At 35.5% G+C, this 20007-nt stretch overlaps 1 protein-coding gene across 19 annotated transcripts in view; it reads left to right on the top strand.

The window, feature by feature from the left end:
• Positions 1-20007, top strand: part of LOC127863704 (uncharacterized) — a 259681-nt gene that overhangs the window by 2393 nt on the left and 237281 nt on the right. For all 19 annotated transcript variants that reach the window (XM_052403399.1, XM_052403374.1, XM_052403427.1 and 16 more), the window contains exon 2: positions 15180-16150. In XM_052403399.1, coding sequence (XP_052259359.1) covers positions 15180-16150 — 971 coding nt within the window. The remainder of the gene's footprint in view (positions 1-15179; positions 16151-20007) is intronic.

The following is a 20007-nucleotide window of genomic DNA, read 5'->3' as shown; positions in this document are numbered from 1 at the left end:
TTTAAAGGGGGCATATGTCATCCTATGGTGACAGCTCTTGTCCCAATAATCATTATGTCAATAAATTTGAGTTGATGACGTGATGTATAGGTCTTATGAATCCCAGTCTGGTCGTACATTTTTTTAAGTCAACAGGACCCAATGTCCTGTGACCTTTAAATACTTTTGGGAATGTCTGGTTTGACCGATCTTCATTAAGATTTTTTCAGAATATTTGTATGCCCCCCTTCGAAGAAGAGGGGGATTATTGTTTTGCACATGTCGGTCCGTCCGTCAGTCTGTCTGTCGGTCCGTCCACCAGATGGTTTCCGGATGATAACTCAAGAACACTTAGGCCTAGGATCTAGAAACTTCATAGGTACATTGATCATGACTGGCAGATGACCCCTAATGATTTTCAGGTCACAAGGTCAAAGGTCAAGGTCACAGTGACTCGAAATAGTAAAAAGGTTTCCGGATGATAACTCAACAATGCTTAAGCCTAGGATCATGAAACTTCATAGGTACATTGATCATGACTGGCAGATGTCCCCTTTTGATATTTCAGGTCACTAGGTCAAATGTCAAGGTCACAGTGACACAAAACGTATTCACACAATGGCTGCCACTTCAACTGACAGCCCATATGAGGGGCATGCATGTTTTACAAACAGCCCTTGTTTTCTAATGATATAGCTGGAAAGAGGGACATGCTTCTGACATGCCGATGGTGATACCTTGCAAACACTACACATCACATTAAAAGATCACCTGAGCACAACATTCTTATGGTGAACTTTTGTGATCCAAGTTTTGTCCATGTTTTGTCGCCCCTTGTTCATCATCAACATTTGCCTTTTGAACACCCAAGGATGGCATGTGTTGGCAAATCTTCATAAAACTCGTTCAGAACATTTTGTCATAATGATATCTTGGCCACGTGTTAAGTCTGGTCATGTGAGGTAAAAACTAGGTTACATGAAAGAACAATCTTGTGAACACTCTAGAAGACACATTTATTGCCCCATTTTGTTATGAAACTCTTTGTCAGAATATGTGTCCAAAGTATAAACCTAATATATTTAAAACTGGGTCATGTATGGTTCAAACAAATAGTTTGTAAGACACAATTTAAAAGAACACTCGAGAGGCCACATTAATTGTCAATTGAAACTTAGTAACAACATTAATCCTATTAAAATCTTAGACATATTTCACACGTCCTGAAAGCTCAAGAAGAGTTATATACTGTATCAGATATTTAGTCCGACAACCATTTGCCAGATCAATACAAGATATACATGTAATCACTTAAACATGTTCGTGGTCTATCACAGCAAACATACTTTTGTATTGAAATCCATGTCAGGGGACATAACATTATGCATATATTTTATACAAATTAATACAAACTTACACTATGCATATTATTGGTAAAAACAAATCATTTGTTAATGTACAAATCACATTACTCACATGTATTGTCAAATCTTCATGAAACTTGGTAATAACATTTATTCCAATGATATCAGTGGATCAGTGAAGTTCGAAACTGGTCCTGTTGGATGTAAAACTAGACCATTACGTGAAATTGAAGCATAGGTTTGTTAACATATTTCAACTTGTAGTTAACATTTATTTTACATTGTTTTCATGACACTTAGTAATATTTGTCCCAATCATATCTCAGACTAGATCAAACTTGGGTAGGGTGAAAAACTAACTCACAAGGTCAAACTGAAAAAAACTCTGATAAAACTCTAGAGTTCACACTGATTGTATAATCCTCGTGAGAGATTTGTTCCAATGATATCTCAGCGGATTTGAAAACTGTAGAAGTAATAACATTTGTCCAAGTTCAAAACTAGGTCACTAGGTAATATAAAAAGAAAAGACTATGAATACTGTAGAAGTAGTATATGTTTCCTCAATAATATTGACACTTGCTTAAAATTGATTTAAGTGATTTCTTCGCAAAATAAGATATTATTTATATCTTATTTTGGTGCGGGCAGTTTTGCTTATGTTGCCATAGTAAAATCAGTTTTACACTATAAAGAAGTCACATGTGTGACCCACTTTTAATGAAACTTGCTCAACACATTGAAAGAGTGTGATGTCATGATATGTGTTCTGAATAAAAAGATGATTGTGTTTTGTTTTATAAAAAATGACCACCAGAGGCAGTTTTAATCACCAGACCAGGAAGTGCTATTGTAATCACCCTTTGTCAGGCGTCCGGTGTAGTTGGTGTGCAGCATGCAGTGTTAGGTGTCCGATTTGCACCGTTTTGTTACCACTCTTGATGCAACATGTGTAATGTATTATCGATGAAACTTGGTCGGATTATGTTTATCTAGACAATATTAAGGCCAAGTATGAATCTGCTTCATGTGCATACAAAACTCCATCATTGAATACGCTTGAAATCAGTGCCAGACAATAGTAAGGCCATGTATGAATCTGGTTCATGTGCATACAAAACTCCATCATTGAATACGCTTGAAATCAGTGCCAGACAATAGTAAGGCCAAGTATGAATCTGGTTCATGTGCATACAAAACTCCATCATTGAATACGCCTGAAATCAGTGCCAGAACTTCACGTTGCATGCAGCACAACCATGTATATGAATCCATTACAAATCAAATCGTTGGCTAAGAACGCAGGCTTATTAAATAAAGTAATTCCGATGTTTTTCACATTGCCATTAACCACATAAAACTTGTCTTTTATGCATTAGTTGAAATTCTTCTGAAAAATGGTTTTTAAAAGTTACCGTATTTTTCGGGTTATATGTCGCACCGGAATGTAAGACGCATCCCCGTTTTTTTTACATTATTTTATTTTTGTCCATACATAAGACGCTCCGGCGTAAACGACGCACATAAATCATCATTAAATATTCCCAAAAATGCAGTCACACGTTTATCCATTAAATGTTTAATCCTCTTTCGTGTTTTATTTCAGATAGAAAATTCATCTTAAAAACGATGCTGGCATTTGTTCTCCCACATGCTCATTGTATTGATATATTTTTTTCCATTAAATTTATTTGAACGTATTTATTTAAACAAAAACGTCATTCAGAACAAATTGTATTACCGGTAATATTTGACCCTATCCGCAAGCCGTTGCATTCGCACATTTGTATCGTTTTGTCAAAACATCGCAGTGTAAACACTGCTGATCATGTTTTCACAAATACCAAAATTCAATCAAGTCTTGACCAGATTTTCCTGTAAATCAGTACACAGAACATTTTCTGTTTCAATAATAAACTACCTAAATGAGCGTAACGTCAAAGATACAGCATTCTCTTCGCTACACAGTTTTTCTTCAACAATGTATACACCCACGGTAATTTTCGCGCGCTTTCTACCAGAACAAAGAAAAGTACATGAGCTATAGATGTGACTAGCGTAAACGTGGCGTTAGCAATAAAATTGGAAATACGAATTTAAATAAGCGCATTTGATAATACAACAAAACAAAATAAAAAACAATTATTGTGTAATAAACTGCATTTTGGCTATAAATGCAGCATTTGCTGTTTCATAAAAAATAAATGTACCTTTTTATTAAAATAGTATAGCGATGTTTGTTTGTTTTAATGTGTATTGTTTGCAAAACTTTTGTAGCATAAAGTATACTGGCATTCTTTAATTGGTAACACGAGCATTTTTATGATGAATATTAAAATGAGGCCTGTTATGAGAAGGGCTAATATTCTTATCATGATAATCTTAATATAAGTGTGCAGACGTGTGTCGTACCAGGCTTACCAATAAACGCTATTAATCCACACTGGGGACATCGTCTCCCATGGAGAGATTATGTTCGTTCATCTATCGCAGATGGTTAAAGGGTATTTGAGATCTCAGGTTTGCAGACATGTGGTATTGCAGGCATACCAATAAACGCTTGTAATGCACACTGGGGACATTGCTGACGGATTCTCCGATGTCGACGACCATGGCGAATAAATGATGTGAATTTGTATTGTCGACTTTACGCTCAGTGCATACAATGTAAGTTGTAACAGTTTGACGTCATAGCTTACACAGCGCGCGCCACCCATGACAACGTCTGAATTCATCACCCATGTTACACGCAGTCCACGTTTTAAGTGTATACAGTGACTAAAAATTAAATCAGCACTGAACTATCTCATGTTTATATACATGTGCTCTTTTCAAACACGCAAAACACGTGGCTTGTATCTAGTAACGGATGTAGAAATGTTTAATTTGTCAATTGTTTAAAAGCAATTTACGATGTTAATTATAATTAATTCTTCTTGTTTAAATAATGTTTTTTTTGTGCATTGATCTTAAATGGATGTTTAATTTGTTTATTCCAGGTAAGTTACATAAGTAATTTAACTAATTGGATATCGCGAAAAAATGTACCAAAAATACATGTATGACTTCATATATCGCTATTTGTATACATGTCCTGGAAAATCAGCAAATGTCCCGGAAAATTTAGCACAATATTTGTCCCGGAATCGGTCTGAAAATTTATGGCATGTATGGTATTGTGCCATATCTTATTGTATACTTATTGTTGTATACTCTGCTTCTCATTGATATTGTGTTTGTTTGTTGTACTTTATTATTTTTTGTTTCAAATTGTTGTAAAAATCGTAAGGTTAGCTCGTAAAATAAATTTAGCAGACGACTACTTTTTTTGTTGCGGTGTTTAATTTACGTTACGGTACTGTATAGTACCCCAATAGTATCGTTTGTAGTGTGTAATCAACTATGTGTAAAATAAAATTGTGTTACAAAAAAAACAGCGAAACAAATTACCGGCAATGGTTATCAAACTCGCGGATTTATGCAATTCTGACTTAAAAATTTCACATTCTGACTTTAGAAAAATCGATTTTGTACATACATAAGACGCTCCGGGGCATACGACGCATGTTACTTTTGCCTGTAAAAAAGTCGCGACTTATACCCCGAAAAATACGGTATATGGAAAAAAGCACGACTTACCGGTGTGTTTACATCCATTAACATCAATATGTGAACCCCATAAAGTCCTGTAATCCTGCATCCTGAATATGTGTCAAGGCTCAGGCTGAGTTCAAATGTTTGTGTCATGTGCGTGTAGAAAGTAGATTAGCAGATGAACAATAACAAATCATTTGTGCCACTACAGAGACCAGATTTCATGACTCAATCTGGACAAAACACAGAATGTGTATGTTCACAATATCTAGGCCAAGTCTGAAAGTAGATCACATGGTCTAGAAACAATGTCACCAGGTCAAATCTTTCACTAAATTCTTACCACTCTAGTGGCAACATTTATGACTCCTCCTTAATGAAACTTGATTATAGTGTTTTTGTTGACAATACAATTTCAATAATTGAATTTGGGTCAAGTGGAGTAAAATAATAGACCACCAATTGAAGTATTCCACAATGCATGTTCAGGAACACAGATGAGCCATTAAGGGCCATGATGACCCTCTTTGTTCATATGTAATATGTTTGACATTAATTCCAATATAACGTGAGGCTTTCATTTGTCATACACAAAAGAAAGGCAAGTGTGGGCTATTATGCAACCAATTATGATAGGAACTTAACAAGCATTTTTGCAAAGCTCACATTTTATGGAGTCGTTTGCAATCGTCATATGTTGAAGTACAAAGCCACGGAAACAGTGCTTTTTATTCGCACGACAATTTGTCCTTCACTTTCTGGCTGTCATGTTTCTTTTTAGTTCACCTGAGCACAACATGCTCATGATGAGCCTTTGGGATTGCTTTTTGTCTGTTGTGCGTCGTTCGTCGTCAACATTTTGCCTTGTGAATACTCTAGAGGCCTTTATTGTCCGATCTTCATGAAACTTGGTCAGAACACTTGTCCCATTGATACCTTGACTGAGTTCAAAACTGGGTTAAAAACTAGGTCAAAAAAAAAACAAACCTTGTGAACACTGTAGAAGTCACATTTGATGCCAAATCTTCATGTAACTTTGTCAAAATTTTGTCTAAATCATATGTTAGTTGAGTTCAAAAATGATTTCAGTCCGTTGAAAAACAAGGCAGTATTATATGGCTTTAGAGAAACCTTTCGAACACTCTAGAAGTCACAATTTTTGCCCAATCATCATGAAACTTGGTTGAAACATTGGTTTTATTGATATCTCAGACAAGTATGAAAATGGTCCAGATCGATGAAAAAACATGGCCACCAGGGGGCGGGGCATTTTCTCTATATGTATATAGTGAAAACATGTGAACACTCTAAAAGTCACATTTTTGGTCCAATCTTCAGGAAATTTGGCCAAAACATGTGTTTTCTGGATATGACAGTTGAGTTTGAAAATGCTTATGTTTACTTGAAAAACATGGCCACAAAGGTGCGGGGCATTTTTCCTTATATTGCTATATATGACTATAGTAAAATCTTGTTAACACTCTAGAGGCCACATTTATTGTCTGATCTTCATGAAACTTGCATGGTCAGAAGATTCATCCCAAAAATATCTTGGACAATTTAAAAAATGATGCCGGTTGGTTGAAAAACATGGCTGCCACAGTCTCAGTCAAACATTACCGGACCGACGGTCATGTCCTGTAAAAATTTATAAGGTCCGGCCTGTCAGTCAAATATACCGGGCCGATTGTCTGGTAAAATAAAGAGAACCAATTATTTGGTTTGTAGATCTAAAGATTTAATTGTTAACGGCGCTGAAAGTTTTCTGAGGTGCAAAAATAGCGATAGCGTCTTTATACACATGCTTTTCCATACTAACGCTCTTTTTGCTGACAGAATTTTCTGAGGGCATTGAATAGGTTCATTTTTAGCTCACCTGTCACAAAGTGACATGGTGACCTTATACAACATGTATGACCAGTGATTTTTTTTGCCCAAAATTACCGCCGATATTCTGCTGTTTCCCAATTGCAAAAAATGACGTTTTTTCCCAAAAATCTGAACAAAAATTCCCCAAAAATGACCAAATTTTCCCAATTAAGCCAATAAGATTACAATGTCATTTAGCGTTAATTTCGTAGAACGAGTGCCGATCGAGCTTGTCGAGTCTACGGCGAATGACAACTGACTTACGAATGTTCGCGAATGTAGCCGAATACGATTTTACGTTGCTACATTTGTATCCACACATCTCTCTCTATATTGCGGAGGATACCGACGATAGTCGATGTATCCCGATTGTTAACGCCTGTTGTTACACACGTCCAAGATGGCGGCAAGCAGATGAGAAGTTTGCGATGAGCAGCGAAAATGATAAATAACACTAAAATTAACAGCGGATATCACATGGTTATAAGGAGATAATTTAATGTGTGTGTCAATTAACGCAAAATACTATGTTTGAGATGAACAACAACAAATATTTATTAGAAATGTTCACAGTGAATGTGCGTCACGGAAATCTGTGTTGGGAAATTGGAGTTCACAAAGTTAAAGCATTTCAGACGAGAACCGTTCGAAAATGGAAAGAGACAAACATGATTTGATTTATATGTTAGTGGATCTGTGTATATTCAGATTCACATGCATATTCTGCTTTATTATGTTTGTCACGCTGTATAGTTTGGTGAAATAGCATTGAACTGAGGATGTCAATTGTGCAAGATATTAAAAGGTTAACAAATGAAATGTATTATTTTAGCTCCATCGAATACAACATTAACACATCAAGAACACAAAAGCGTGTTTGTTAATATTTGTTCATGTTTTCACCATATCAAATTTTACTTTAAAAAACATCCTGAATTAAATTCATACTCTTAAAGAAATTATGATTAAATCATAATGGTACATGTATATTGAAGAATCTATAGGTTATTGCAAGTTTAATATGCATGTGGAAGGATATTAACTAAAAATTGTAAGAAGACATGAAAGCAACATTTTATGATATAAAAATGCTGTCAAACATGAACTTAGCAAGTTTTATTCTGTTCTTATAATCATATTTATAATGTTTCCCAATTTCATGGTTTACCGGGCTATTTTTCCCAATCTCATGGTTTATCGCGCTAATTTTCCCCATCCAAATGCCACAGGCTGTAACAAAAAAAGGAAAAAAAAATCACTGATGACCGTGTGATGTCCGGCGTGCGTTGTGTGTGCTTGTGTGCGTGCGTCCGTCAACAATTTGTTTGTGTAGACAGTAGAGGTGACAGTTTTCATCCAATCTTTATGAAATTTGGTCAGAATGTTTATCTTGATGAAATTTGGGTTGGGATTGTATTTGGGTCATCTTGGGTCAAAAACTAGGTCGCTAGGTTAAAAACTAGGTCACATTATAGGTCAAATAATAGAAAAACCTTGTGTAGACAATAGAGGTCGCAGTTTTCATCCGATCTTTATTAAATTTGGTCAGAATGTTTATCTTGATGAAATCTAAGTTGGAATTGTATTTGGGTCACCTGGGGTCAAAAACTAGGTCACTAGGTCAAATAATTGAAAAATCATCAACAAATGTGTTTGTGTAGACAGTAGAGGTCGCAGTTTTCATCCAATGTTTATGAAATTTGGTCAGAATGTTTATCTTGAGGAAATCTGGGTTGGGATTGTATTTGGGTCATCTGGGGTCTAAAACTTAAGTCATGAAACTTCATAGGTACATTGATCATGACTGGCTGATGACACCTTTTCATTTTCAGGTTACTAGGTCAAAGGTCAAGGTCACAGTGACTCAAAATAATAAAATGGTTACTTGTTCTTGTTTATCAGATAAAGCCCACAGTTTTCATCCGATTCTTTTCAAACTTGTTCAGTGTCTTTATATTAATGAGGACTCGAACCCTATTGATTTTCAGGTCACTGGGTCAAAGGTTAAGGTCACAGTGACTCGAAATAAGTAAAATGGTTTCTAGATGTAAACTCAAGAATGCTTAGGCCTAGGATCATGAAACTTCATAAGTGCCTTGATCATGACTGGCAGATGACCCCTATTAATTTTCAGGTCAAAGGCCAAGGTCACAATGACTCAAAACAGTAAAATAGTTTCCGGATGATAACTCAAGAATAATAAGGCCTAGGATCATGAAACTTAATAGGTACATTGATCATGACTGGCATATGACCCCTGTTGATTTGCAGGTCACTAGGTCAAAGGTCAAGGTCACAGTGACAAAAAAGTATTCACACAATGCTACCACTACAACTGACAGCCCATATGGGGCATTTTTTACAAACAGCCCTTGTTTAAAAAGAGCAATATCGAAGCAATAAGTCCAGAATGACTTCCCCTTCAATATGAGAAAATTTTGAAATCCCGCTTGTTTACGTAATTAATTCCACAGTTTTCATCCAGTTATTTCCAAATGTGCACAGTATCTTTATATCAATGAGGACTTGAACCCTATTGAATACGAGCAGTATCAGAGAAATAAGTACACACTAATCTCCCTTTGAATTTGAGAAAATTCTCCTTGTTTGCACGATTAAGTACAAAGTTTCCATCTTATTCTTTCCAAACTTGCACAGTGTTTTAGCAGTAGAGCGATTCAGGCCCCCATGGGCCTCTTGTTTAGTTAAGTCCATATCCAGCGACATAAAATCATACAAATATTTTATACAAATAAATACAAACTGACATTAGTTATGCATGTTATTGGTAAAAAACAAATCATTCATTTATACGAAGCACATTACTCACATGTATAGTCCATCTTCATGAAACTTAGTAATAACATTAAATTTTGTTCAAATGATATCAGTGGAGATCAAAACTGGTCATGTTGGATGTAAAACTAGATCACTAGGTAAAATTGAAGAAAAGGTTTGTTGACATACTTGTAGATAACATTTATTGCATATTTTTTTCATGACATTTGGTAAGAACATTTGTCCCAATCATATCTCAGACTAGATCATAAATGATAAGTTGGTGCTGTAGGGTGAAACACTAATTTAAAGTCACTATGTAAAACTGCATGATTACAAATTGATGTCTTATTCCAACTTAACATACTACTGTATTTAAGTCACTATGTAAAACTGCATGATTACAAATCTTATTAAAACTCTAGAGGCCAAATTGATTTTATAATGCTCGTATAAGCATTTGTTTCAATGATATCTCGGCCGATTTTAAAACTTTTGAAGTAATAACATTTGTCCAAATGATTTCAAGGTTGAGTTCAAAGCTAGATCACTAGATCATATTTAAAGAAAATGTTATATACACACAGTAGAAGTATTATATGATTCCTCAATATCCTAGAAACTTGCTGAACATTTATTTGAGTTATTTCTCCACAAAATAAGATATGATTTAAGTCAATTAATAAACATGTCTTCAATGCGGCCGGTAGTTTTACTTAAATTACATGTATCTTTTTTTTCACACAAGAAGTCACATGCGGCTCACATGTGTGACCCGCTTCTAATGAAACTAATGCTCAAAACATTGATAAAGTGTGCTGTCATAATATCTGTTCTGCATAAACATTAACAAACTTTATTTAAATGACCACCAGATGTTGGGGCTCAGTTTTAATCACCAGACCAGGAAGTGCTATAATTGTAATCACCCTTTTCGGTGTAGTTCGGTGTGTGGCTGTAGTGTTAGGTGTTCGTTTTGTACCGTTTTTGTTACCACTTTAGATTCACATTGTAATATATTATCCATGAAACTTTTAACTTTGTTGGAATGTTTATCTAGACAGTATTAAGGCCAAATATGAATCTGATTCATGTGCGCGGCTGGCGCATACAATACTTAATTATTGAATCTGCCTGAAATTGGTGCCAAGATTTCACGTTGCATGCAGCACAACCGTGTATATGAATTCATTACACATCATATGTAACAAAGGCTTATTATGCCGCCCTTCGAAGAAGAGGGGGTATATTGCTTTGCTCATGTCGGTCTGTCGGTCGGTCTGTCGGTCCGTCCACCAGGTGGTTTCCGGATGACAACTCAAGAAAGCTTGGGCCTAGGATCATGAAACTTCATAGGTACATTGATCATGACTCGCAGATGACCCCTATTGATTTTGAGGTCACTAGGTCAAAGGTCAATGTCATGGTGACCCGAAATAGTAAAATGGTTTTTGGATAAAAACTCAAGAATGCATACGCGGCCAACAGGGCGAACTCTGAACAATATAACTGAAGCAACTGGTCTGTTATCCTAAATCTATAATTATCAGTCCAATGAAACATCATCCTTTGAGTAAAATAGAGTGGATCAGTAAAAATATTATCAGAATATGAGATTTTTTGTATATTTTGTATATTAAATATTGTGTTAATGTTTAATTTTGTTGATTAATATAAATATTAGCAGGACAGGGGAGGTAATACACTATTATATCTTTCTTATATACAGGGGAAACAAATGCAATAAGTTTAAATTTCATGTTTAATGAATAGAGGATATTTATCATGTCAGTGTGAGATCATTTGTTATTTTTTATGATCACATTATATTATTACTTTGACAAAACAACACTTACCTGAATACCACAATGGATTCCACCCAAACAATATCCCACGCCCCTACCAGAATCCCCCCCCCCAATTTTTTTTTAAATATCTAATAAATAACCCCACCCCACATTATACCCCCCTCTCACTCCCCCCTACCCCCCACCACCCCCCATTTTTTTTAAAACATTTAATAAATTACCCCACCCCACATTATACCCCCTATCATTCCCCCCTACCCCCCCACCCCCACCCCCCAAAAGAACATTTTTTTAAACATCTAATAAATTACCCCACCCTACATTATACTACGCCCTCTCACCCCCACCCCTCTACCCCCCCCCCAACCTCCTACCCCACCCCCACCCCACCCCCACCCCCCAAAAAAAAGATAAATTTTTTAAACATCTAATAAATACCATACCCTACCCCACATTATACCCCCCTCTCACTCCCCTTATCCCCCTAACCCCCCCCCCCACTCCCCCCCCAATTTGTTTTTAAACACTAATAAATTACCCCACCCCACCTTATTACCCCGTCTCACCCTCACCCCCTACCCCCCCACCCCCCCATTTTTTTTTAACATTTTATAATTACCACACCCCACATTAAACCCCCCTCTCACTCCCTACCCCCCCACCCCCCCCCCCGAATTTTTTTTTAAACATCTTATAAATTACCCCACCCCACATTTATACCACTCCCCTTCTCACCCACCCCCCTACCCCCCACCCCCTATCTCCCCACCCCCCTACCCCCACCCCCCCCAAAAAAACAACATTTTTTAAACATCTAATAAATAACCACACCCCACATTATAACCCCCTCACCCCCTACCCTCCCTACCCCCCCACCCCCCAAAAAATTATTTTTTTAAACATCTTATAAATTACCACACAACACATTTTAACCCCCCTCTCACTCCCCCCTACCCCCCCACCCCACCCCCCCCCCAATTTTATTTAAACATTAATAAATTACCACACCCCACATTATACCCCCCCTCTCACCTCCCCCTACCCCCCCACCCCCCTATTTTTTTTAACATCTTATAAATTACCCCCCACCCCACATTATACCCCCCCTCTCACCCCCTACCCCCCACCCCCCAATTTTTTTTAAACATCTAATAAATTACCACACCCCACATTATACACCCCTCTAACCCCCATACCCCCATACCCCCCTCTCTGCTCCCCCCCTCAATTTTTTTGTTTAACATCTAATGAATTACCACACCCCACATTATACCCCCTTTAAACCCCCATACCCCCCTCCGCCCCCCAATTTTTTTTTAACATTAATAAATTACCACACCCAACATTAGACCCCCCTCTCACTCCCCCTTACCCCCCCCCCCCACATTATACCCCCCTCTCACTCTCCCCTTGATCATGACTGGCAGATGACCCCAATTGATTTTCAGGTCACTAGGTCAAAGGTCAAGGTCACAATGACTCGAATATCACAATGGTTTCCGGATGATAACTTACATTAGGTCAAAGGTCAAGGTCACAGTGACAAAAAATGTATTCACACAATGGCTGCCACTACAACTGACAGCCCATTTGGGGGGCATGCATGTTTTACAAACAGCCCTCGTTAAATAAAGTTATTCCAATGTTTTTCACACTGTCATAAACCGTATAAAAAACTGTCGTGTATGCACTGTTTGAAATTCTTTAAAAAATGGTTTAAAAGTTATTTGAAAAAACATCACTTACTGGTGTGTTTACAGCCATTGACATGAATTAGTGAACCCTTTAAAGTCATGTGAACCTGCTTCCTGAAAATATGTCAAGGCCGAGTTCAAATTGTTTGTCATTTGTGTGTTGAAAGTAGTTTACCAGATGAACAATAAGAAAATCTTTTGTGCAACTACAGAGACCATATTTCATGACTCATTCTGGAAACAAATCACAATGTGGTCCGGTATCTTGACAATATCTAGGCCAAGTCTGAAAGGGGATAACATACGTCTAGAAACAATGTCACCAAGTCAAATCTCAAACTAAATTCTTAACACTCTAGTGGGGTCAAACAATAGACCACCAGTTGAAGCCTTACACAATTCATGTGCAGGAACTCAGATTAGCCCTTAAAGGGACTGTCAACCACGACGACGAAGAAAAGTTGTAAAATACCGTATGTTTTTACCATTATAAGTTTATATTGATTAAAATAGCACGACTGGTATATTACATAATTTGAACAAAAGTTGTTAAGTTTTCATATTTTTAGTATATTCGGTAATAAATTTTACTGGGTATGTCTACCAGGTAACTACCAGGCAAAAATATAAATAACGCCAGTAGATTGAACATCATCGCCACGTGCTAAACCCAGGAATGCAAATTGTGCATGCGTAGTGAATTTTATATATCTTATATATAAAATGATCAATATACTTGCGTTATTTATAGTGTGTATATCGTTATGTCACATATTTTCGCGATGTACTTTTGATTTCACATCGTGAAATTGTATTTCCTAATATACTGAAAATATGAACTTTTTTCAAGTTATGTAATATACCAGTCGTGATTTTTTAATCAATATAAACTAATAATTGTAAAAAAATGCGGTATTTTACAACTTTTCTTTTCTTTCTAGTCGTGGTTGACAGTCCCTTTAAGGGCCATGATGGCCTTCTTTATTCATACTATGTTTTTTGTTTAATTATAATATGACAAAATACTTACATTCTTTATACTCAGAAGAAAGTCAAGTGCGGGCTATTATGCAACCAATTATGATGGGAGCTAAACATTTTGAAACTATTATATTCAAAGAAATGGTTTCATAAATGATAACATGTTTAAATGCAAGATCAGTTCGCCATATTGATGCCAAAATTGCTATGTGCCTTCTCATTTCATTGTCATATGATACCTTTTTGCACCAAGGGGGCAAATTATACTTTTGAAAAATCACTTGAAATTTGTCCATTGCTTTACATTAGACGGTAACAAGAATTTATCTCTTGATTAAAAATTATGGAGTTTCAATATTTGTCAATATACTTGTGATTTGTGTCAAAATGGTTGAGTGTATGTGTGTATGTGCTAGTCCATTGTTAATTTTTACAGTATTTAACAATAAGTATGAATTACCACATCATTCTTCATCTATTTATTAATGAAGCTAATGCCAATTTATGCAAGAAAGCAATAAGTACAGAGGTATTAAGTTCTCATAATTTATAAAAAAAAGAAAAATATTATAGTAAAAGAGACATATAAACGGCTAATGCAAAAACATATTTTATTTTATACTTAGATTGCCATTTCATAAGAATTATTTCAATTTGAAACACTGAAAACACTGAATGTCTTACTAAAAACACACTTTGTCCTGTGGCACTTTAATCAGTGTAATAATGATGAGTTAAATATTCATAACTCTATGTTATACACATGCATTCTAGTAATGACATTACTAAAGAGTGGTAATAGCATTATAATGAATAAATGCACGATTTGTTGTTCAATGTGGTTTGCATTATTTCCCAAGCACACAGTAGATAGATACATATTTATTTATATATTTTTATTTTAATAATAATCCATTTAGTATTGCCTCTAGAAAAGTAACATGTGAATTGATGTAACATGCATTGTTATTGTATGTGCCTAAATATTTTTTTTGTTAAAATGCCCCTTTAAATTTGTATTATAATGAATATCGTTTCGGGGTAAACAGTTGGTTATTGGTCAGTTGATTACTATTCAATCACTTACTGTCTCCTGTGTGGTTGTTTTTCAGACTATGCTTACAAGTAACTCCATTACCTCAGGCTGCCAGAGGGAAGTCAACCAACTTCAAGAATCTGTCTTTCAGAACGGAAAATACTCTTTCACAAATGAAACAATGTCAGACATATCAGGAGGACAGAATGAAGTCTCTGAAGGTTTCATACAAAAATTATGAGAGGCTTATTGTGGATGGTTTGCGTGTGAATATAATATCGTATTTACGCGAATGTGAAACCAGCACAGTTAATACAACACATGAACATATGCAATACCCTATCAGTGAAATGCGTGAGGGAATCAAAAATTTATTAGCAGATTTTGAGCAAAGCACTATTAAGGAGAAGAAAGAAGAGCTAAACCTGAAACAAGCTACTCTCAAGGTTGTGAGAAACAGCTGCATTAGACTTCACTATGAATTGTTCCATCTCCATGTAGCCATACCGAAAGTACTGGGTAAACCTGAACTCTCTTTTATTGCCAGTAAAAAATGTCTGGAAAATATACAACAATCTGATATATTCATAAAAGAGAACTTTTCAAACCATGTTTTCACTGTGAATGGGAAGTCTGTGCACAATGTAAAAATGCCAAGTGATTCAGACACATGCATGATAGAAGCAGTATGTGCTCTTCCAAATGGACAGGTCCTGGTTGCAGATAGCAAAAATAAAAATGTCAAGCTTCTGAACCAACAGTACCGTGTGGTGAGCCACTTGGATGTGAGGGATGGACTCGTATGGGACATTTGTCTTATCACACCCACTGAGGTTGCAGTGGCTATGTATGATAAGGTCCAGTTTATCACAGTAAGCCAGAGCCAACTCGCAAAAGGCAGGAAGCTTAAGTTACAACATTATTGTACAGGTATTGCCCACAACCAGGGTGACCTATATATCTGCTCTGATACTGCTCTGTACAAGTTCACATTGAGTAGCGAACTGGTCTGCAGACTTTATGAAGATTCATCAGCTGATTTCACAGGTAAGAATCATGGTGGATTCATCCTAATAACATGTGTGATATGTACAGAGATTTTCTAGCCATTTTAAGAAAAGAGTCTCGTCAAATTGATATTTTTAAAATCGATAAAATGGCACATTGGGGAATTTCGTTATTGACTAAATGGACCGATTTTTTCTTAACAACAAATATTCGGTTTTTTTGAAACTAAGGGCAAACAAGAGTTGTCTCGCATTCAGGTAGGTATCGGGTATATAACAAGTAAACGAACCAAAAGAAAACAAGTGATCATATGCTTCTCAGATCTCTGAAATCGTAATATTTACTGTTCATTTCAATCTACGTATACAGTTATTTCTTTATTGATTGATATACTTATATACTAGTTTGTGTACATTAGTATTTTAATGCTGTATTGCCATATAACTTTGCAACCAAAAGCTCTTCATCAGTAAAAGTTAAGCACCACTGATAATTAAGCTTTCTGCTTTTAAAACTGTGCCTGTTGCATTATTCAATTGATTCCCAACATTTATTACGTTCCTGTCAAGTATTTCATTGATTCATTCACCTCAGTAATGTGGGTTTATTTTAAATATTGATTGATATTCTTCTGTCACTGTCACACTTGACTATCAGTTTCTGAAAGAAAAATTGTTTTAACAGCAATTTCATACCAGTTAACTTAGTACATTATTTTCTTGATTTTACGATAAATACTTTATGATGTTTTTTAACTGATTTTTTGGTTTAAATATCTTCTTGATAATACTGTGTGAGAGTGTTGTGATTGGTCATAGTTCAGTGTTGTGTTGTTTATTTTGAATGTCCACTGACAAAATTAATTGACCGGGTTCTTTTTCCAATACAGCACTCCTTCTAGCACTCTCTTATGCTACGGTTCATTACATTCACCTCTGTCGTGGGCTCACGGACTACTTTCTACCGCACGTGACTTTAGTCACATGATCATAGTCGCATATTCAAAATGGCCCCGCCCATCGGCTTTGCTTTATCTGATAGTATTTGAAGTTTACAACTGGGCGCGTGCTATTCAATTTTATTTCATGCACATATTTAACTAAATGAACATATTGCAATATTAACAATGAGTCAAAGCTGTATATCTGTATTAGAAAATAATATAAAATTATACAGAAGCATCAATAAGTAGTTGCTGCTTTGACAAGATTTTGAGTGAATGAGAAATATTGAATATAAATATTGACTAAAGTAAACCGGCTGTTAATGTTTTACCAATGCAATGCCAGTTTGGTACACATACATGTAGACCCTGAAGATGTTTACTCAAACTAATTCTATGGTAAAATACACATCTTAAAATAAATTGCAGGCCAACATCAGTACAGTTGTTTTGTTATTGTTGTTTTAACAACATACATTTCATTGTCCCATGCTTATCCTGAAAGGGGACAACTGGAAGCATCTATCATACACTTACAAGTTCATTCAGGAATATGTTTACAAATACAAAATTATATAAGAGAAATATGACAATCTGTCAAAGAAGAATAGTATCAAAACTTCACAGAATCAAATTATGCTGCTATAACATAAATTCAATTCTTTACATGATCTTTTAACTAAATAATAAATTGCAATACTTGTAATACTCATGCCTTTTCCCCGGCTCTTTAAGCACCTTAGTGCCTGAATCTTTAATTTATTACTTTATCTCACCAATTTGTGTTGCTGTAATTCTTCAATATCATGAAAGACATTAAAGATTCATCAGGTGTTTAAAGGCTGATTAGTTTAAATATATATTTGTTCAATTATTGCACTTTCTTAAGTACAGTAACATTTGGTTAAGTGCCTAACATTAAATAAATTCAATGGAGTAACCCATATGAGTGCCCTGTAAATCACACATAATTACCCCTGTGCAAATTTCTGGAGAAAGACCTGCATTGTTGATACAGTAGTGCATGTCCTTGTTTTGTTCAATGTCAATATCATTATTCAGGATATTCAGAAGGTTCAGCTATGCATCAAAGTACACACATTTAAACAAACATTTACTGTTAATAATAATAATGTTGTAACTTAAGCTTCCTGCCTTTGGCAAGCTGGCTCTGGCTTACTGTGATAAACTGGACCTCATAATTCGACATAGCCACTGCAACCTCAGTGGGTGTGATAAGACACATGTCCTGTATGAGTCTAACCCTCACATCCAAGTGGCTCACCACACGGTACTGTTGGTCCAGAAGCTTGACTTTGGTATTATAGTAGTCTGCAACAAACAGTGAAATGTTATCTCATGGAGCTGCACATTTTGAGTGGTAAAAGGTCAAGGTCAAAAGTCAAATATTTAAAACTTTACATAGTAAAGTTTTGCAATAACTTTGACATATTGAACATAGCATCTTGGTATTTGGCATGCATGTGTATCTCATGGAGCTGCACATTTTGAGTGGTGAAAGGTCAAGGTCATCCTTCAAGGTTTAATGTCAAACATTTTAAACTTTAATATAGTAAAGTTTTGCAATAACTTTTGAAATATTGAACAAAGCAACTTAATATTTTGCATGCATGTGTATCTCATGGAGCTGCACATTTTGAGTGGTGAAAGGTCAAGGTCATCCTTTAAAGTCAAAGGTAAAAAATTTAAAACTTTAAGATAGTTAAGTTTTGCAATAACTTTTGAAATATTAAAAATAGCAACTTCATATGTGGCATGCATGCGTATCTCATGGAGCTGAACATTTTGAGTGGTGAAAGGTGAAGGTGAAGGTCATCCTTCAAGGTCAAATGTCAAATATATGGCGTCTGTCCGTCCGAAAACTTTAACATAGGTCATAACTTTTTTAATATTGAAGATAGCATTGATATTTTGCATGCATGTGTATCTCATGAAGCTGCACATTTTGAGTAGTGGAAGTTCAAGGTCAAGGTCATCCTTCAAGGTAAAAAAATCAAAAAAATATCAAAGGGGCATTCTCATGAAGCTGCACATTTTGAGTGGTGAAAGTTCAAGGTGAAGGTCATCCTTCAAGGTCAAGGTCAACCTTCAAGGTCAAACAAAAATTCAAAGCTGCGTTATCATGAAGCTGCATATTTTGAGTGGTGGAAGTTCAAGGCCAAGGTCATCCTTCAAGGTCAAGGTCATCCTTCAAGGTCATTTTTTTTAATTCTAAGCAGCGTTATCATGAAGCTGCACAATTTGAGTGGTGGAAGTTCAAGGTCAAGGTCATCCTTCGAGGTCAAAGGTAAAAAAATATATTTCAAAGCAGCGTTCTCATGAAGCTGCACTTTTTGAGTGGTGGAAGTCTCAAGGTCAAGGTCATCCTTCAAGGTCAAAGGTAAAAATTAATTTTTTTTAATTCAAAGCGGTGCACTAGGGGGCATTGTGTTTCTGATGAACACATCTCTTGTTTCTTTCATACACTTGCATACTTTTCCATAAATAATAAATGATTAAAATAAAAAGGAAAACACAACTTGACTTTTAATGTTTAATCCCTCATGTTCAGCTTTTTTTATTTTTCAACAAACAGTACCATACCAATAGCATATTTTTGAGTCTCTTTTCAATCTAAACAACAATAAATATACATGCACATGCAAGCACTTCAAGATAAAAATATTCTAGCATTAAAATTTGATCTCACCATTTTATTTTTAAGAATGCTATTCATTATCATGAATTTTATTATTATGAATGGGTACATAATATTGCTCTGATAAATTTAAACATTGATTGAAGTGAAGTTTATTTACTAATTACTATTATATTGTAATAATTACAATTAATTAAGTAAGATAATAAATGTTTATGGTATTTTTGTTTAAAAAATATAATTTATATTGTGAATAATTTGTATATGGGGCCTATTGTACCACAAGCTGTTTCA

Source organism: Dreissena polymorpha, chromosome 1 (assembly GCF_020536995.1).
Source record: "Dreissena polymorpha isolate Duluth1 chromosome 1, UMN_Dpol_1.0, whole genome shotgun sequence".
Taxonomy (NCBI): domain Eukaryota; kingdom Metazoa; phylum Mollusca; class Bivalvia; order Myida; family Dreissenidae; genus Dreissena; species Dreissena polymorpha.
This window is presented reverse-complemented; position numbering and strand designations above follow the sequence as displayed.